Below are 20,307 nucleotides of genomic sequence, written 5' to 3' on the forward strand. Positions count from 1 at the left end.
TATCAATGCATATCCTTGGCTTAACTACAGTATTTGTTACCCTACATGAGTAAATTGAAATGTTATTTGCATACAAAATTGATTTGTAGAGGAATCTGACTTATGATTTAAACAAAAATCATGTTTCAAAGACAGTTTGAATGAACAAACACAATTCAGCATGACCAAGACACCTGCACCATATTTCCATCCTCACAGCACATTTATTTCAGTAATTCTGTAAGTAGGTCCTTAGCATGAGCATAGTGTTACAGTTTTCATACATATAATCACATCCAAAACAAGCTCTAAAATTTAAGTTGTAAACATTCTCTTCATATGTAGAAACATTTCAACCTGTGTTCAAATTTTCTAAAATGATCAACCTTTTAAACAGAATTATAAATGAAAAGTCTACTCTAACCGTGTAGTGAGCAATGCTTATTAGTACATTTCTACAGTGTTAAATAAAATAGTAGAGAGGCAAACTTCTGTAAGCAAGTCAGACTTTAAGTAAATCGTCATAAAGAACAAACTTGTTAACAAAAAGATGCTTTGTAATAAAGAAAGTTGGATTGAATCTACTATGATACAAAAACATAAGGGTAAATACCATCTTTGTTGACAAGTAGGAGGTAGCATGGATGCACCACTTTATTGTCAGTGAGAAATGCAACTGAAGTAAAGAATATTTCCTTACCACAAATTTCCAGTATTATGTACATATTTATCTTAGAAATTTGTTTAGACAAGTTTCCCTCCACTTTTTAGTACAAAAAGCCTCATGTGATTTAAAAAAAACACTTACACACCTAGATAGAAGAGTACTAATTGCCCTATTTGAATGAAACAGTCTCTTGAACTATGAAGTAACATGGTATTTAATGCCCTAAAGTTGAGTAAATTGTTATTAGCAGTTCTTGATATTATACAAAACACTACATACATACAAACAAAATATAATATCTTATTTTACTATGTAATTTTTTTTTTTTTTTTTGGAATAAACAGAGCCTTGATTTGGGTAACACTGCAGAGAACGTGGTTTCTTTGTTTTATTAAAATCTGTCTTTTAGTACCCATGTGCAACGATTTAAAAATGGCTGCCATACATGTAATGGTCTTGTATTGATAGTGAACACAGTAACTGACAAAAACATAATAAACCTTAAAAACACATCTTCCACCCTATATAAAATATAAAGACTACTTACTGTAACTGTTAAGTATTCAATTTATTTTGATGTTATTGTAATCCACTTCCTCTATTTTTGCCTTTAGGATTTATAAACATAATTTAGTGTAACAATTTATTAAAAAAAATGACAAAGTATTTCAAATTTACATCCAATTCAAATTGAAAATGTGTTCTTGTTCTATGATGCTGCTTCTGCCATCAGTAAAGAAAATGAAGTTTCAGTAATCGAAGCAGGTTTTTTAAGTAGCGATGTGACTTCAACCATGCCAGCTCCAGTCCGTGGAAGATTTGCGTTGACAATGTGTCGCTGCAAGTGCTTTATCCAGTCTTCTTGCACAGACAAAGGTCCTCGAAAGACCAGACCACAAAACCTATGCAAATATTAAAATTGTTCCATCAAGATATATCTAGCACTGCTCAAACATTATGCAAACAAAGCCCTAATTTTCTTCAAGTCTGCCTCTCTATAAATTTAGTTGAAAATGTTAGTAACTAAGTAGTAACCATAAACACAATTCTCTGCAGTTCATACGAGTTATGCTCCTATGTTTGTAATACTAGGAGTAACAATCTGATCCTCTTAGGGTTTCTTTTGAAGAACAGAGTATTACTCAAAGTGGCCAATAAGATTTTAGCTAGAGAAATGGGAGCTGGCAATTTAACAACTAAGTATGATTGATTCAAATTATCTTCTCCAAATTAATGAAAATAACCAACTGCTTTCCCCCTCATCTTATCCAGTGTCACAAACTTTACAGAATGTAATCTTAAATATTCCTACAACTAAAGTAAGCAAGCTCGTAAGAACACAGTCTTTCAATTAAAATAACCCTATGTACCTGCATCTGAGTATGTAAACTTCATCAGCACTATGAGGTAATGGCAGCATTTTTTTCTTGCTTCCAGATCTTGACCTTGACTTCTTTTGCTTACAGTCCAAAGCTAAGAAGAGAGAAATTTCCATATGTAAAAAGCAATATTTCAGACAGTGTTAAACCAGAGATATTCAGCGAGTATTCCCTATAGAAGTGGTGAAAAGATATCTACCTCCTTGTTATTGTATGCTTAGTTATAGCTACATTACAAAACAATTGTAACATGCTCTAAGAAATGTGCTGGTGAAACATCTAATGCCTTCCTCCCCACCTCCACCTCTTTCTTTAAGCACAGTACTTGCAGTTTGAAAGACTAGATAATTGACATTTAGCATTAAACTGTTGTTTTAGTACCAGCAGGCACCTGCTAACTTCTGGAATTATACAAAAACAAAGCATCATTGGAAATACCCTTTCATTCAAAAACACTGACAAAATGTGAAAATTGTTCTGTAATTCAAGGAACATTGTAAGACCACTCATGTTCAAGCAGGTTGCATCTTCACAAAATCGTAGCTTTCAGCTAATGCAATTAAGAATTTCTAGTTTGAATGCAACACGTCATTTACTTTCAACGAAGCAAAAACTTTTTCCTTTTATATGCTATGGATCAACTTCAAATGGAACTTCCTCCTCACTCCTGTCTGAACCATAATGCATCCTGCAAAATTCATGTATTGATCCTCTACAGTAGAAGATGGTATTAGAACGACCAACAGGGATGGCAAGGCCATCTTTTTAAGTTCAGGCTGTTTGAAACCATTTATGAAAGTAATGTGTGTTATCTGAAAACACATAGCAAACAGGTTCAATTTGCATTAAAAAGTTTACACCTTCCATAAACAGATGCCACGGGAACCTACAACAAAACCTGGAGATTCTAGTATGTAGCCAAAGTAGGAGGATGAGGGCATTAAACTGAGTTAATATTGGTATGATGAAAATAACTGATAAGGCTCAAGAAAGACAAGCAGTTCGGGACTGATAAGTGTTATCTAGCTATACTATATCCCAAAAACAAGATATACTAAAACTACACAGAAATATGAAGGACAGTAATGAGTGATATTGATACTAAAAAGGCATATGCTATGCTACTGAGACATCTTAACAGTGGAATTCAAAAGCTGTTAAACTTGCCTAAGTTCTGACTCGTGTAACAGAAAACAGAAAAGCTTAGTATCCTGAAGCATAAGACGTCATCTGTGGAGGCAAAACATGCTGATTTAAAGAACATACAAATAGGCTCAATTGCATCCGTCATTCTTCTTATGCCTTCCAAAAGAGCACCTCCCAAACATGGCTTTTACCCTGTAGCTAAACCTTAAACCTGTAGATACACCGAGCACTTCTCATTTCCATCCCCAGACTGAAGATTCTCACAGTACTTCGAAAAAAAATGAATGATTTTTGGAGGTTTGAAGGAACCAGAGAACAAATCAGACTGCAGACAATTAGAAAAGGAGGAGACACCAACCTAAGGAAAGTTCTTTCAGATTCTGGGTGAAGCCACCATTACGAAGATAAGCCTCAACAGTGTTTTTGTTTTTTTTTCCTGACAGTACCAAGGAAAGCAGTCTCAATATAAAGCCAGTGAGAGAGAAATGGCCAAGATAACTTCTGAAAAAGTGAACAGGTAAGGGGTCCTTACTGTTTTATGTTCTCATAAAAAAGATATCCTTTAGATAATTAGGAACTTCAATCACTATCTTTAATGCTCTAGGAACTACTGAGTAGTATTAACATGTCACATACTGCAACACCTGTAACAACAGCACCAGAAATGTAAGCACAGAAAATACTGAAACCTAGAGGCTGATTCTCTCAAGAGAATTACTTGCATGAGGGAAGACTTATCTGAAGCAGTTGTTACAGCAAAAGCTTTGCCACTGCTGATTTTGCAAAATGTCATGTGAAGGAAACAGTTGTAAGTCGTCATTTTCTTTGAATGCAAAGGCATCCAGGAGTCGCACCTGATGTCAGTTAGCTGATGTCAGTTGATACAAATGAGCAAAAAGCAGCAGACAGGAGGCTCCACCTAGAAAAGCCCGCAGGCATTTGAAACAAGAACTAGCTTGTTTCCTTCAGATTGGCAAACTTAAGACACTCATTCTCATCAAGAAATTTGATTCTACTCACACACATCCCAAGCATTTCAGAGTCTTCACCTTCTTATTTGGTTTTCTGCAACAGAGCTCCCAAATAGTTTTAAGCATTTGTATATTCTTCTAGGAAAAAAAACTCTCTGTACTACTATGAAATCAAATGGACAGCAACATGGGTAAACAGGCAATCATAATACAGCAGGAGAAGTAGTTACTACTTCCGTGAAAGGTATATTTTCCCAAGAACAACTTAAAAAACCCCACAAAAAACAAAGCAAAACAGACGTATGGACATCTCTGCATCATTTACAACAGACATTCTAGACAGAGAAAATACAAAACGAAGACCAGAAAATATAATGAAACTTCAAGAAAAACAATAATCAGATCACTCAATGCATTCTTAGATTAATTCCATTTTTGCCTATCGAGAGAGTAACGACTTTAAATGAAGTTACATGTCACATCTGCTTACACATTGCTGGTATGATGCCCGCAAGCCTTTGCAAGCATCAAATAAGACATACTATTGTTTCATCTGTAGCAAGCATGTTCTGAACAAAACTCTTTGGATACCTTTACTGTAAAACAAAGCATGATCTCAGCAGAGAGCATTTTTAGCACTCTCAGGAAGAGACCAAAGACAATGCAGTTCTTGCAATGGAAATTCAGACCGTACTTGCAGCAAATCGCCAAAGAGATGGAGGAGATACATGTAATTATGCCTACTTTGTGGCAAAGACAGCTCCCAAAACTATTAACCTTTGTAATTATGGGCCTTTCTCCACAAAGAACCAGTTCTCTTTGCAGGAAGCCTCCTTCTTGCACGTTTGGCCACCTGCTGCTTCCAAAAGCCTTTTGTGAACTACAAGTTGTACCACTTCATCAAAACTGACACAGCATGACAGAGAGAAAACTCATGTAAGACTAAGGAAGATAACCAAACAATGGGGTGAACTTCTTGAGGCACTCAAGTCCAATTTGATCATAATGTTTAGAAAAACACATGCTATGTCAAAAGACTGCGTATAAAAAACTACTGATCTGTGATAGTTTATCAAGAAAGACTGACAAGTAGATGGTGACAGGAGGTTATAATCAGCACATCTAGGACAATATGCATTACAAATGCCACAACTGGGGATCCTTAATTCCATGATCTTTGGTCTGAGTCTCAAAATTAAAACACACCTATGCTAACCTGTGTGCTCCACCTCTTAATGTCCTCCAGAGTGGAACACCTTTCTTTTCAGTAGACCAAAGCCCCGTCTTTATCAAGACTTTATGACTTTTGTCATAAAATATGACACAAGTTGAGTAACTGCATACATAAGTGACTCTAACCATTTAAAAACACTGCCAAGTTAGAAAAACATCCCTCTTGTGTATTTATTCACTAATTAGTCAAATTCAATCATTTTTTTTACCTTGTCTCATCATTATTGCAAAGTACAATGCAAAAGAAATTCAGAATTTTTTTGCATATATATATGTATATAAAATACTCCAATAATTTGGCTCTCTGAAGGATTTTATGCAATGCTAAATTCAGCCCACTCTGCTGGCTGATCAGCATCAAATAAAGACATGCAAATCCAGCAGATCTCTGATCCCTGCTGTGGTTGCACACACTTATACAGCAAACCCCCTGAAGCTACAACTGCAATATTAGAAACTATTTGGAAAGGTGGTGACCACAGAAATCACTACCTCAGCCATACTGCTGGCTCCAAGACAAAGTCCTTACTAGTATATTATTGTTCTCTCCCAAACTTCTGGGAGAGTATCCTCCACCTACAGAAGCAGAGAGCAAAGAAGAGAGTGATGACTCCCAGAAATTACAGCTGTTAAGAAGAGATTAAGTAGGTGGACAGAGTAAGAAAAAGAGAATATGTAAAAAGCCAAGCTGCAAGACAGAAGTAGGAGATTTTAAGTAAGAAGAGAAGCCTGGTAAAAAGAAAAGAAAGGAAGCTGGATATACAACTGTACCAAGAAGGGAAGGATGCATTTAGAAGATTTTGCACAGGTCTGTTTGATAAGAGTCAGTTTGATACATGCTCTTGAGAAGACAGACCATCATGCAACCCCTAATACAAAAGCCAGTAACTGTAAAAATGAACTCAGTGAAGCACTTGCTATGCAGTAGTTAAGCACAAATTAAGCTTAATAATGAACACTAATTTTGAACAGCCAACAGCCTAGAAAGTTCCACTTCTGAATGTTTTTCTCCTGAGCCCATTCTCAAAATGTACAATCATGCAGCTATTTCAGTTATAACTAAAAATGTCAAGTTGCATTTAAAAAAATGGAACTTGTAACATTTGACCAAATGAAAAAAAATGCTGATTCTGACGAAAATGGGCATCTGCTAGAAAAGCAATATGATAACCATCTATTGAAAACACGCAGACAAATTGAAAAATTGAGTAGACTGGTGCATACAGTAATGTAGGCCTGGGACAGCTCTCGCTTAGGTGACTTGTACAGCTTACTGTACTGCTTTTACTAAACAGTAACACCTAGATAGCTCCCATAACAATTACCAAATAATAAAAGAACTAGTGTGTGTTTGCACACACTTATTTAATGACAGCAAGAAACTAAGATAAATATGGAGACCCTGCCCATGGCAGGGGAGTTGAAACCGATGATCTCTGAGGTCCTTTTCAACTCAGGCCATTCTGTGATTCTATGATACACAACTAATAAGATTTCTTCATGGCAGTTCTGTATGCTTTAAAAGATGTAAGAATCATCTCATGAAAACTGAAGAAGAAACCTGTATAAATGTATTGTCATTGTCTCCATAAGAGTTCCAAGCTGAAGCCAAGCAGAAGATGTCTACAAGTGGCTCTCAGCCACAACTATTTTTCAAAAGATAAACTGACATCTGCCCAAGCACAACATTCAGCAAAGTTTTAAATCAATATGTGCTAGTGAAATCCTGTAAAGCTGTCCTCTTCCTAGCAAAACTTCCAGTGTACTGTGCAGTATCAGGAAAAAAAAAAAAAGTTTAAAATTGTATTATCCGGTCTACTAGGTTTACACTGAGCTTGCTCAAATGAAGAGTCAACAAACAAACTTTGTAACTTTTGTAACTGTGCAAAGTTTTTAATGGTAACTACTAAATGAGCACATGTGCATTGGTTGCATAATACTATAGCTATAACTTAAGTCTCTCTTAAGCCACCATTTTCAGTGAAATGCCCTTATGTGCATGGCATAGGCTATTAATGTAGATCAGCTCTACCTTCTGAGATTAGAAGCAAGTTTTTGTTTTTTTTTTTTGTTAAATTTTCTTTCTAACTTCATTGTAAACAAACTTCTAGTTTCGATGATACAAGACCCAGGAGGTTTAAGTTCTTAAAAAGAAGGCATCAACTGCTTATATTATTAGCTTGCAAACTGTTCCTTAAAAAAAACACCACCAATAACAAAAAACCCAACAACCACAACACAACACAACAAAAAACCTCCGAAGCTGCTCCCACATTTCCTATTTAGCTGAGGTGAAAGGAGCTTCTCTAGGCTCTGTGTACTATTTTCTTTGTTTCAGCGTCTCCTTCATTTAATAACTGATAGATTTTAATGTGCAATTTAAATACAGTTATATTTACCAATAGGTATAGAAGCAAAATAACTCACCATAGGGCTAGTACCTGACAGAACGAGGGGAAATGGCCTTAAGTTGGCACCAGGGTAAGTGTAGGTTGGATATCAGGAAAAACTTTCTTTACAGAAATGGTTGTTAAGCACTGCAACAGGCTCCCTAGGGAGGTGGCTGAAACACATCCCTGGATGTGTTTAAAAACTGCTTGGATGTGATGCTCAGGGACGTGATTTAGCGGAGGATTGTTAGTAAGGGTAGTATGGTTAGGTTGTGATTGGACTCAATGATCTTTAAGGTCTTTTCTAACCTGAGCAATTCTATGGTTCTATGATTCTATGACAGCAGTGGTATAAGAAGTCTACTATCACCATCTTTTTACCGTGTAAACATGAAAACTTTCAGAATCACTAAAATCATTCTCATACACAATGGATATTAGTGCAACTGTTTTCATTCTAAATCTACTTTATTATATCATTATGTATAACAAGACCTGGCATCCACAGGCTCCGTGTGTAAAATACACTTAAATTGTTATTCAGCCTGTCACAGAGAAAGCCTGTTTATATACCTAGCATAACAAATCGCATCTACAGATAAAAAATGGAATTACATATTTTTTCAGCATTATGTAAATGACTGTGCTTATCAATACAGGCAACTGCTTGCTGCACTTCTGAATTACTTCATAGTTTTAAATCTGTCTAAGTTTTCTTCACTATATTCCATGTTTGCTCCCCAACTTGCCACTGACCGTACAAAATCCCACTGATCTAAGCAATACTCCAAGTAAACTCAGGAATCTGCCTACAGCCAAGAAAACTGCATGTCTCTGGAAATGAGTCAAAATACAGAATACTAGAAGATTTTCAATAAACGTGTGTTTTAATTAAAAAAAAAAAAAGCATTAACAGCAGTGCCAAGTGCTGTACCACACTCACTCTATTATCTATCACTCCATGATTGGTTTGTAAACCAAACAAAAAATGAAAACAGCTACATGTACTATGTTGGTAGAGATACACAAGTTGGAAAATTACTTGGTTCTTCCGTTTTTTAGCCACAGTATTCTTAGTAGTTATATGTAGTGTAATTATTTCTTAATGTTTTTAATTGTTGACGTACTTATAAAGACTTTATTAGATGGTCAACTAGTTGGTTTGGAAATTGTGATATCGTGGGAGAATGAATTTTGAGTGAACATCTCTTAGTTTTGCTTACACATACCTTAAGTGTTGGATCCAAAATAAATGAGTAAGAATGAAAATCAGACATGAGAGTGGACAACAGCAACATATCTGTGTTTACAAGTTGCTGAAGTTTTATGGCAAATAAATTCTTTATCAACGGAAGCTTCAAAATTATTTTGAATTAACATATGCTTTTGTCCAGTCTGATGAGGAAAATGTATCATAGACAGACTTGCTTTTACATCTGTAACAAAACATACCTGTCCCAGTCAAAAGTCCAGCACTCTTCTTTCGTGCATAAGCGCGTAAGTGGTTGGACAGGCTAACAGCACTTGTAAACGTCGTATTGCAATGCACACACGTTCTAAGCTTCACAGGCATACCTATCATTCAAAAGAAAACTATAATCCAGTTCTCTCTTCAAAAAATGAAATTCTCAAAGCGTTGTAAAAGGTTTTCTGTAATAGAGATGGTTTTAAATATATTCACTGCATAGATGCAATTGTTTAGTATATTAGAAGGATCGAAGTTAACCGTCATTAGCTTTCCACGTAGTGCTTTAAGCCAAACCTTGTTATTTGAAAAGAACAGAAGGAAGGCAACTTGAACCCATTAGGCTACTCTGCATCAGGCTGCTAACAAATTCCTACAGATCTCCGTATCACGAAGCTCTATTCCCCAAACACAATCCTGCAATTTGAATACCACAGTACTGTTGAGAAATTTCAGAGCTTGTAACATTTCCAATAAAGAGAATTTTAAAAGTCTGGTTGACAAAGTGGTAATTAAGTGTTTTACCCATAAGACAAAAAGGCTCAATACTAAATTAGGCTACTGTTGAAGGCTTAGAGAGAAAGGTGGTAAAGCACATAACTGAACATCTGTTAGACAAAACATTTTGTTCAGTGCATATTCTGTTCATTACTTTAGATACGTCACCAATAATGAAAGTTAATGATTCAAAGATCTTTGCTAAAATCTCCGTGCTAAATAACCAACAAAGGAGCATGCTTTTATCACAGGAAAACAGTGAAAGTGCAACAATACTGAACCCCTCACTTACCAGACAAAGAAAGCATTATTACTTCTCCCCTGCTCAACTTTACCATAATGTTCTCCCCTCATTTTACTAAAGATACTGTTTCCAGTTCTCTATTAATAAATTATTATTAGAACAGATTAAAAAAGCCCAATCTACTCAGAAAGAATGCTTCTGCTTGCAGGAAGGAAGGAATCTTATTCTCCAGCAGCACACAGAAGATGTGCAGTTTTTTTTCAGGTAAGTTAAAGAAGGTCTGGTTGGTTTAAAAAACAAATAACAACAACAACAAAAAAGAAAAAAACCACAAAGCTTTTTGAAAACTAAAAATGGGATTAGAAACATTTGCCATTCTTCTTTAGGAAGAATTGAGGATTTCAACTTGATGCTAAATACTTTCTCACCAACTCAACTGGCACAGTGCGATCGTTAGTTGTCAAACTGTTACCTCAGCCACAGATAATTATAGGGCCCCGTACATAACTGTTAGTATTATATAAGCACATGTTTATTTTACCCTGATTGTTCATCGCAACCAAGCAGGTGCTGCCTGTTATCCAGCACTCAGCAGTAAACATTAAACAGACAGCAATAAAATGTGTCTGTTTTTAGCAAGCTTCTCCTCTAGCACAGTTTTTCAAATAATTAAGCCTGTCGAAGACACACCTTCCAGCATAAAGTACCCTTTCTTTAACAACAACCACATACATCCACATGACATTGAACGTAATTCTGTTCCACCTGTCATTTTAGAAAGCCACTCTAAGAAATTGACTGCCACACTTTCAATAGTCCCTTAAAAGATCTTTTGAGCACACTGGGCTTCTTATTTCTTTAAGGGCAGATAAGAATAGAGGTGAAAAAAAGTACAAGGCACTGCCAATTTTACTAACCTGCACTGGGTACTGATGAGAAAACCAACAGAACCAAAAGTCATGAGTATAAAACTAAGAACCTTCTCCTCAGCTTAAGGAATCTTGCAGCGCCATAAGGTGGTGCTCCAACAAGAAACAGGTAAACGCAAGCTCTGCATACACACTGAAAAGAATTCTACTACAATTTCCCGAGACAAGAAATAACTCTTATGTGACAAGTAGGTTAAAAACATTGCTCCAAAAAACCTGCTTTCTAAGTAGCAGCAGTAACAGAGTAACTAGAAAGTTGATCACAGAATTGCCTCATCAGCACAAGTCTCAGTGCAGGGAACATCTTCATCCCTATCAGTCCGATGCTGCCTATCAGAACTCTACTGGCTACAACCAACACACATCTTCACTCAGGACAGACAGACCTTAAGAAAGCACCAGTTTCTCAGAGCAGCCACAATTTTAAAACAAACAATAATTAATCTATGGTGTAAGAGCATGTTTGCCTAAAAACATCAAAATTAGTTAAGAGAGATTAATCAATTTAAAACACTATGTGCTAATAATGGCATCGACAGTTCTGTCAGTTTGAGCAAATGCTGTTTTGCACAAACCTCCAAGATTTAAAAGATGTGATTCTCAAACCAGCAGTTTTAAAGCCCAGAAACAGGGTCACAAGCCCAAACATCTCAGAACTGTTAAGTCTACCATATATGCCCGGACACTTCGACATATGGTTACTGCAGGATCTGTCTTCTTCCTTTTTGAGGCTCGTTTTATGCCCACTTTGAATCTGTAAGCCCAACCATACGCAGAACAGGTACTACATTCTGTGCCAAAAGCCCTCAGTACTGAATATTCACTTAAGAAAAAACACACAAGAAAAATTTTTTGCACTACCTCTCGCAGTCAAGGTCCTCTGGAAATGAAACAAGAATTAAATAAACAAATTCCAAAATAAAATCCTCTGCACTTTACATTTTCTGTGAATTAAAACATTCGTTTGGAAATGCTGTGAAGACAGCGAGAAACACCTTCTTACCTGACTGCATAGTCAAGTCCATTTTTTGTGGCTGATACATCAATGGACTGTCTTCATTTAATGGAAGAACACATTTCTGAACAAACCTCTTTCTCGCAGTTTGATTATGAATCTTTTGAGAAGAAATACCAGGACTCCTTTCTTCTCCTAACCTTTTATTTTTCAGAAGTTCTATCAGTGTAAGTGACTGATTTTTTTTTTCATTATGTAGTACTGCCTTTGTTTCATCACATTCATTTAGGAAACTCAGCCCTTCTTCCTCTGATGCAGACACAGATATATCTTCAGTCTTTAGGCCATTATGGTATGCTTCGAGAGGTATAACATTCTGAGATAAAAAGTCATCATTTGATGCAAATTTCTGAGCAACAAAGGGTCTGGGAATAACACGGCGACTATTCAAAGCCTTTAGTATTTTTTCATACTTCTCTTCATTTTGCATCATTTCATTCAAAACACAGATCGGAGACTTGTGTGCATCCCACTTGGTTTTGCCAAGCCTCTTCAGGTGTCCTCGCACATGATTTGACAATCCAATTTTAGTATCAAACCAGCCTCCGCAGAGCTGACACGTGTGCTCAGAGGAAGTTTCAGATTTCTCAATTGCTACAAAGAAAATAATTTTCATGTATTTTGACAATTATGTACTGTTAAATATTACAATAGCAAATCACAAGGACGAAGAGAGGCTTTACAACAAAATAAAGCAAGTCTTGCTTAGTGCTCAATTTAGTGCACTTTGTCCCCTCTACACCAAAACTTAAAAAAAACAACAACAACAATAAACAAATTTAAAAAACACATACCTTTTCTAACACGTTTAACAGGAGTTCCTGTTCCAGTTCTTTTAAAATGTTGCATTTTGTCACTTGTTGCTATCTGTTCTGGTGAAACAACATGACGGGCTTCATAGCTTAATCCAGCTCTGTGAAGATGTCCTCTGACGTGGTTGGACAATCCAACACCTGTTTCAAAGGTTGCTGGGCAGTATGGGCAGGACTTCTTTTCAAGTGACAAATCAGTCCAATGGAAAACTGAATTATGCTTTGGCAACGCTGATCCTACATTTTCTAAATTCTGTGCATCATGCAAATCATGCAGGAAGTTACTACTCTCAGCATCTTCATAATACTCAAAATAAAAGCCATCATTCTGCTCATAACTAAGTGAAGATTTATCACCAGCTTCATGATCTTCCATTTTACCTTTGAATATAGGGAATAGGCTTACATGCTCCTGATTAATATCACTGTAAGATTCATCCTCCACAGACCGCGTTGTGTAATCACACAGTTCAGCATTATCCCATGAACTTTCATCCTCTGTTTCATAGCTGTCTTTTTTTTCAGCAGAGTTAAGTCTCTGTAAAACAACAACAGCCATTTTATGCAGAAAATCTGAAAAGCAATCCAAACCATTTCCTGTAAAAGTGCCATCCCTCCTTAACCACTCTTACTACAGCTACATGCTTATTATCTTTATAGCCTTCTGCTCCTTTGCAATTAAGATTACCTGAATCCATGACAAAAAATTATTATGGATGCTACTTGATGGAGAAAATAAATGTAAAGAACTCACAGAGATGGACTCTTAAAAACGTAAACAGTAAGAATCAGTATATTTTTTAATCATTGTAGTTTTCACATTTAGATCTACATAAATAATTATTGCTTGCTTTGACACTAGCTCTCTGCTTTGCTGCTTTATGAAAACTTCCTATGTTTCTGGTCACTGCTATTTCTAATCAAAAGGGTCTTGTCTGGAGAATTTAGATTGCACACACTTACAGATGACTGTGAAACGCTTTTCCGAGCCTTCTGTATCCTGTAGGGTCTCTTGTGAAGTTTTCCGAAGTTACTGGACTGTGAAGTAGAGCCAAATGATCGTTTTACATCTTGTTTTAAAACTGAGTTCTTTGGAAATGTAGAAGATTGTTTTATCAACTGTTTTGTCCTGCTACCAAAATCTAAAGATTCTTCTATTATGCTGCTTTTTCTTTTTTCTAGTCTGAGATGGCTACCAAAGGGATCAATGCAAGATGCTGGATGCAAATATTCCATGTGTTTTTTTAAAATGCTTCTAGCTGAAGTTGTAAATGGACACATCTTACACATGTACGTTGACGACTTCTTTGAGGATCCTAAATATGGATCTTTCATGGATGCCTTCTTCTGTGACTTCCTCTGGGACATGTCACTACCAATAACAGCACACTTGACTACTGCTCCATGAGCAATCCCTCGATGGCATTCAAGTTCATTTTCTGTCACAGCCATGAAATTGCATTCCTCACAGCAATAGTATCTTTTATCTTTTTCATGGGTCTTTGCATGCTGCACAAATGTTTTGGGACAATTGGTACCAAATACACACTGTGGGCACTGTAACCGTGCACTCCTACCCTCATCCTGAAGCTCTTTCAGCTCACGGATTTCTTCCATCAGTTTCTGCCTTCGTTCTTGGTGAATGATCATGTGTTTAAGAAGTGAATTACGATCTCTAAATGTCCTCCCACATTCCCTACACGCATAGGGCCTGGGGACATTGAGATGTCGGAAATGGCTGTTCCCATCTAAATGGTACATCATATGCCTATGCAGATGTTTTTTCTCCCTAAAATTCACATTGCACTTTGTACAGGGATAAAATGATGGTTCATCAGTACTGAAGGTAGATGGTGATTCAGAATCATTCTGTTCACATTTATTTTTTAAAGTATTGGAAAGAAAAGTGCTAGTGTGAACAGGAGAAGCATCCTCTGCACAGCTACCAGTGGGACTATAAATGAGCTGCTGGATAGCATCAACAGCTTCCAGCTCTTCATCTGTGGACTCAGGCTTTACTTTACTCAACGAGTATTTCTGAGGTTCTACTATTTGTAGCTCCTCATTCTGTTCTAAGAAGTCAACAGTTAGCAGTTTTGACTTACTAGGAATATAAGTAGTATCACCAAAACAGTCTTCAGTATAGCGTGTTATTTTACTAACATCCATTTTTCTTTTTCTCTTTTTTTCTAAACCTACTTTACAGTGAATGGGAGATTTCTCTATTGTTTCTTCATTTGTCATAAGAAACTGTATAAACTCTTTTTGTGGATCCCAGCTGGGTTCACATCCCGATCTGAAACCACCTGTACCTGAGGAAATGCCTGTTAATGCATCAACACAATCGTCTTTTACCAGTAAATTTTTGTCATCCTCACAAACTTCTACTTGGCCTACTAAAGTGCTGTCTACACTATTTCCTACTGATTTCTGTGAGTCACAACCAACTGAAGCAGAGGTAGGTAAATTTTTAATGGAATGAGTCACGTTCTTAGCATGTGCTACATCAGGTAACAAAAATAAAACTTGGTGCTGATTTGAATTTTCTGTTGTACTCTTTGCAGGCAGCTGAAGATCATGAACCACAGTCAAAGTTGAGCAGGAATCTGTATGACGACCTACAGGCTGTCCAGTGGTTAGTGAAACACTGCCTTTATTCATAATGGAAGTTTTTGTTGAGGTGGAGTGTGAAACTGGTCCATTAACAGCAGTTCCTCTAGACAAGATAAAGTTTTCACTAGAAACAGTAGGAGCACCAGTGTGTATAAATAGAGAAGTCTGGCCTCCACTTAAGGCTTTTTCAGATCTGTCCCTGGATAGCTCCTCAGGCAGAGTCAATGTACTGTTTTTCTGAAACAATGCGTCACTCTCTTGCGATTCAGGAATGCCACCTTCCTCCTCAGATACAAAATCACATAGGATTTCCTCTTCTTCTTCTTTAGCACCAGTAACTTCAGTATTCATCTCTAAATCATCCATGTTGCTGGTCTGTCCATTAAGTACATTTATACTAAAACAAACAAACAAAAAACAACAAAACAAGAAAGAAAGGAATCAGAATCACAGAAATATAAGAACGGCAATTTTAATTTACAATTTTCTCTAGGACCATGCTCCTTCACACTGTAGTCAGAATGTTTTGAATTGAAAAAAATATATTCTAAGAAGTTTGAGACATGTTTTAAATCAATCAATAAGGGAACCAAAAACCGTATACTTTTTTTTTTTTTGCTAGACTATATTAATAATGGTACAGCACTGTCTAGTATTATCTCAGTCCAAAAAAAAGTTTCAACACTTACATGCAAAAATATGATTGACCAAAAATTGTGCAAATGCATTTTACATGTATATTCACTTGAGCATACTGTTTATCCTTAATTCTGTTCTAAAAGTAAAACAAGTAAGGAGTTAAGGTTATCCAGACAGCCACTACAGTCATTTCAGTGATTTTCATATTACTTTTTAAAATGTAATTCCCTTTGAGACCTAAGAAATAAACCAACATAATTTTTGTATATCTCAAGGTATCGCTTCTTTCAAAGCACTTGTATACAGTTGACATAATGATACGCAGGAGCTTGTAGTGCTTTTACTTGGGTATTAATAGAGAATACATCCAACTAGGCCAATTTTGGACATATAATTGCTGCTGCAAACATAGCAAAGGATCAAATTCACTGGAGAAATGAAATGTTTTCCCATTATGTTCTTAAAAAAGCACTCTCCTTGCTTTCAGACAAATACATAAAACAGATCCTGCTGATGTTCTGAGCCCATTTAAAATGGTAATCAAATAAAACAGATTTTCTTAAAGGTGGAAAAAAATAATCAGCTAAAAAAATATTTAGTTAGGATTTATCTACCTAACGAAATCACCATGTCGAATTCAGTGTATGACAGAGAATATTACAAATTAATTCTTCACGTGTGTTAAGTACGGCTTTTCATAAGCAACATTCATTTACACACAATCTACCCAATGCTTATTGAGCACAAAGAAGTTTCCTACATATGGGTCTTGAGAACACAATAAGTGTAAGGCATTACAACATCCACCTCAGAGATGGAAACATTTACCTGTTTTACAGAAAACACATTTTTACCCTTGAATTGTACTTTCATATTTTAGGGGATCTGTGTCTGCCATCGCATGCTTAATTTCAGACATTAATCAACATTTTGAATAAAGAATCCTATTGAATGGAGTCATTACCTAGACTCTTCAAATTACGGTGTTATAACTCACGACAAATGTCCATGGCTCCTTGCAGTGGTCCTTCATCAAAATCAAGGAAGACCACGCTTGACATCCTTTTTTCCTAAGGATACAAAATAAGCTGTTTAAAGGGCACCAATTTCATCTTCATACATCACACACCAAAATTAATTCAGAACTATTAGTTTTTCCAATTCAACATCATGATAGCCAGCCATGTAATTCAAAGCTAGCCAGAGCCTCATGAAATTCTGTGCTCTTCAAATGAGTAAACTGACAAAATAATCTAATCTCCTTAAAGTTTCTAAATAACAAACCTCAGTATACTGCATTTTTTTCTTAACCATTTTGAAGAAAAATAAACCGTATAGGGAGTACAAATAAAGTGAAAAAAAAACTTTTTACAGGAAGAAGTTCAAAAAGTGTTTTCTTTGCTACGCAGTTAGTGAACTACTCAATTTAGCAGTGCTGCTGTACTCACATCAGCTCAGTAACAAATGCCCAATGCACATGAAATGATTCTATTTATTAGGGTACTTGAATGTCCTAATGTTCAACTAGATGCTCCAGATATGTGTCTTCATTTTGTAATTTCTGAGTTTCTTTGCTCTTTTCAGATGAGCCAGTTTCTACACAACACGAACTTCCAATAACACCATATTTACAGTATCATCCTTAAATGGTGATAACGCACTACGCAGCAGGAGTCTTTACAACATAAACACAAGTTAGAGAAGGGTACTACAAACATGCACTACAAAATCAGTAGTGTAAAAAAAAAAATCAAATTAAAGAGGGGAAAGCTTCAAAGACACAGGACTGCTCAAATGATTTTATAAGTGGAAGCATAAGCTCCATTTAATAATTAACAGCAGGCTCTAAAACGTTCCAAGAAAGTTTAGAAGAAGTCCAGTAAGTTAGCTTTTCCTAAAAGTCGTGCATTTTCTTCATTTTGTTACTGCAGATGTAGACAAGTGCATGCTCAGTCAATTTCAGAGCCTACATTAGCTTTTCTCAACAGGAAGCAATGTTGCTAACAAAGTGGTAAATTCAGTGTTAATGAGTGGCTTCACTGTTACCACCTCTGAGGTAAAACCTTCCACGTTCCAAGTTCCACCCATCTGTTGTGGTGTTAGGGGTTCAGAGGAAGAACAGACGCTTCCCATTTAAAGCAACCCCACTGGTACCCCCCAAACAGCAGGGAGGCTGTCTGAGAACACGGAGATTGCAGCCCTCATTATCAAATGGCTCCTGAAAACTTTTCACAGGTTTACAGGGTGAAGGAAAAATCATGTTGCTCCATACACAAAAACTGTGTGCAATATTGTTAAAACCTGAGTTAAAACAAGGAGGAGAGGGCACAATACAACCACCTCAATCTTCAGGACTATCATGAACAATATCCAAAACATCACATCGTGCAATCTCAAAAGAGACTCCCTTCCATACTGTGTATTTATGGAGATTGTGAACTATTCCATATGGATCTGATTAGAAGACATCTATGGTAATACAGCAGTCCCTACAGATTTCAGGCTTTGAATTAAGCCTTAGCTGCTTATCATATCGATAATATTGCTGTTACATTTTAATAATTTTCTGCTAATTATCACATTTTTCCAGCTATTGGGGTGTTACAATTCACTATTAGGTGTGCAGGACAACAAGTTTTTAACAGTGTATTTAAAAAAAAAAACATAAAAGATATTCTTAGATTTGTGAGTATTGTGATAATAGGGAGCCAAAATGCAGTACTGTACATGTAGGAATCTGCTCAATAACAACGGTGCCACACAATGCCATTACTTTTGAGAAGAACATTGCTATTATTTCACTTGTGCCATTGAGGAAGCACAATATCCAGACTGAAATGCTACTTAATCCTGAACTGCTTGGAAAAAACAGAAAATCAATCATTGAAACAACAAAGATTTAACAAAGAGTACACAATAATCTTTGTATATTTCCATATAGTTTTATAGCTTTCTACACCACATTCAAAACACACATTGCACCAGTTCTGTCAAAATATATGGTAGTTAATCCTTAGAGTACTTGAAACGTAAACATTGAGATTAAACTTCAGATTTAATATTGCAAATAGTGCTTGCCACATCCACTACCAGGGCAAAGCAGTTAATTTTTTATTTAGAAACATTCACACAGAAGATGCGTGCAAAACAGCAGAGCACAGAAAGCCTATACAAACACCACAATTCTAGGCTCATACCTTGGAAACTTCAAAATTCTATTCAATCATTTTAGGTAAACTTAGAACGAATGAAGCATGGTTAACAGTGTTGTTCCTGACTTAGGTAACCCACTGTTTATTACAGTGGCATTATTTCATTTTCAAAAGTAGAAGACGACCAATTGTTTAGCCAACTAAGCCCAATTCCAACTGATTTAATTTAGTAATTTTAAATACATATTTTTGCTTTCTAAATACTATTTTTACTCATAAAATATCAGTTTCAAATCATAATTAGTTCTGCAGATATGAATGCCTGTGGCCAGATACTGTAAGCATTAAAAGAGTGTAAGGTCAGATCTGTCTTCAAGCTGACAGATCATCATTTAAATGCCTTAAGCTAATCTTGTAGTCACAAAAATCTTGAACATCAGTATTTTTGCAAACTATCAGCACTTGCTATAACACCCTGACTACACTACATCTTGAGGTTACTGCAGAAGAAATGAGGTGATAATTGCATATTAACATAATTATTCGGTAATCCCTCTCAGCAAGCTTCCCAGGTCACTCAGTAATTCAGATTAGATGCAACCTTCCTGTCATCAAACCTATGCTGTCCACTTTCTGTTCATTAAGAATTCTTTTTGATAGGAATCTACTTAATTCCATTGTTCTATGTACATTATTAATTGTATTTATTACAAGTAGGTTTATGACATTTCCAAGCTCCTATTTCATAATGACAACCCTTACTACATAGCAGTGTCACACACCAAATTGCAGTGCCTTCCACAACACTAGTTCATTAAAGCTTACACTGCAATGCTAAGCGCATTCCAATGTTGTCTACGAGCAGATACAGATAGAGCTTTTCCATTTCTGTTACAACAACGCTGTTTTACAAGCATTTACAACAGACTGGAAAGGGTACTGCAGGTGAAAAATTAAGTCGGAAAAACATGGCTGAGACTGAGAAAAGCATTAAGCGTCTCTGTGTTTTGATATCAAGTTTCTCACCAAATTCATAAATATAAACCAGCGAGCTAAAAGCAGAGTCACTATTAAGTATCACAGTGACTGAAGAGTCATCTCCTAAATGGGTTGAATTTACTCGCTAAATTAACTCAACAAACACACTATTTATACAGTGCTACAACAAAGGCAAA

At 36.1% G+C, this 20,307-nt stretch overlaps 1 protein-coding gene across 1 annotated transcript in view; it reads right to left on the reverse strand.

Annotated features, from left to right (window-relative positions):
- Positions 1–1,355: 1,355 nt before the first annotated feature.
- ZNF644 (zinc finger protein 644) overlaps positions 1,356–20,307 on the reverse strand; it is a gene marked incomplete at both ends in the record, with an annotated part of 46,303 nt that continues 27,351 nt past the window's right edge. The window contains 6 exons of the mRNA XM_079535319.1: positions 1,356–1,548; positions 2,017–2,119; positions 9,218–9,340; positions 11,905–12,510; positions 12,711–13,266; positions 13,692–15,738. Coding sequence (XP_079391445.1) covers positions 1,356–1,548; positions 2,017–2,119; positions 9,218–9,340; positions 11,905–12,510; positions 12,711–13,266; positions 13,692–15,738 — 3,628 coding nt within the window. The remainder of the gene's footprint in view (positions 1,549–2,016; positions 2,120–9,217; positions 9,341–11,904; positions 12,511–12,710; positions 13,267–13,691; positions 15,739–20,307) is intronic.

This window comes from Tetrao urogallus (genome assembly GCF_951394365.1).
Source record: "Tetrao urogallus genome assembly, chromosome: 5".
NCBI classification, from domain to species: domain Eukaryota; kingdom Metazoa; phylum Chordata; class Aves; order Galliformes; family Phasianidae; genus Tetrao; species Tetrao urogallus.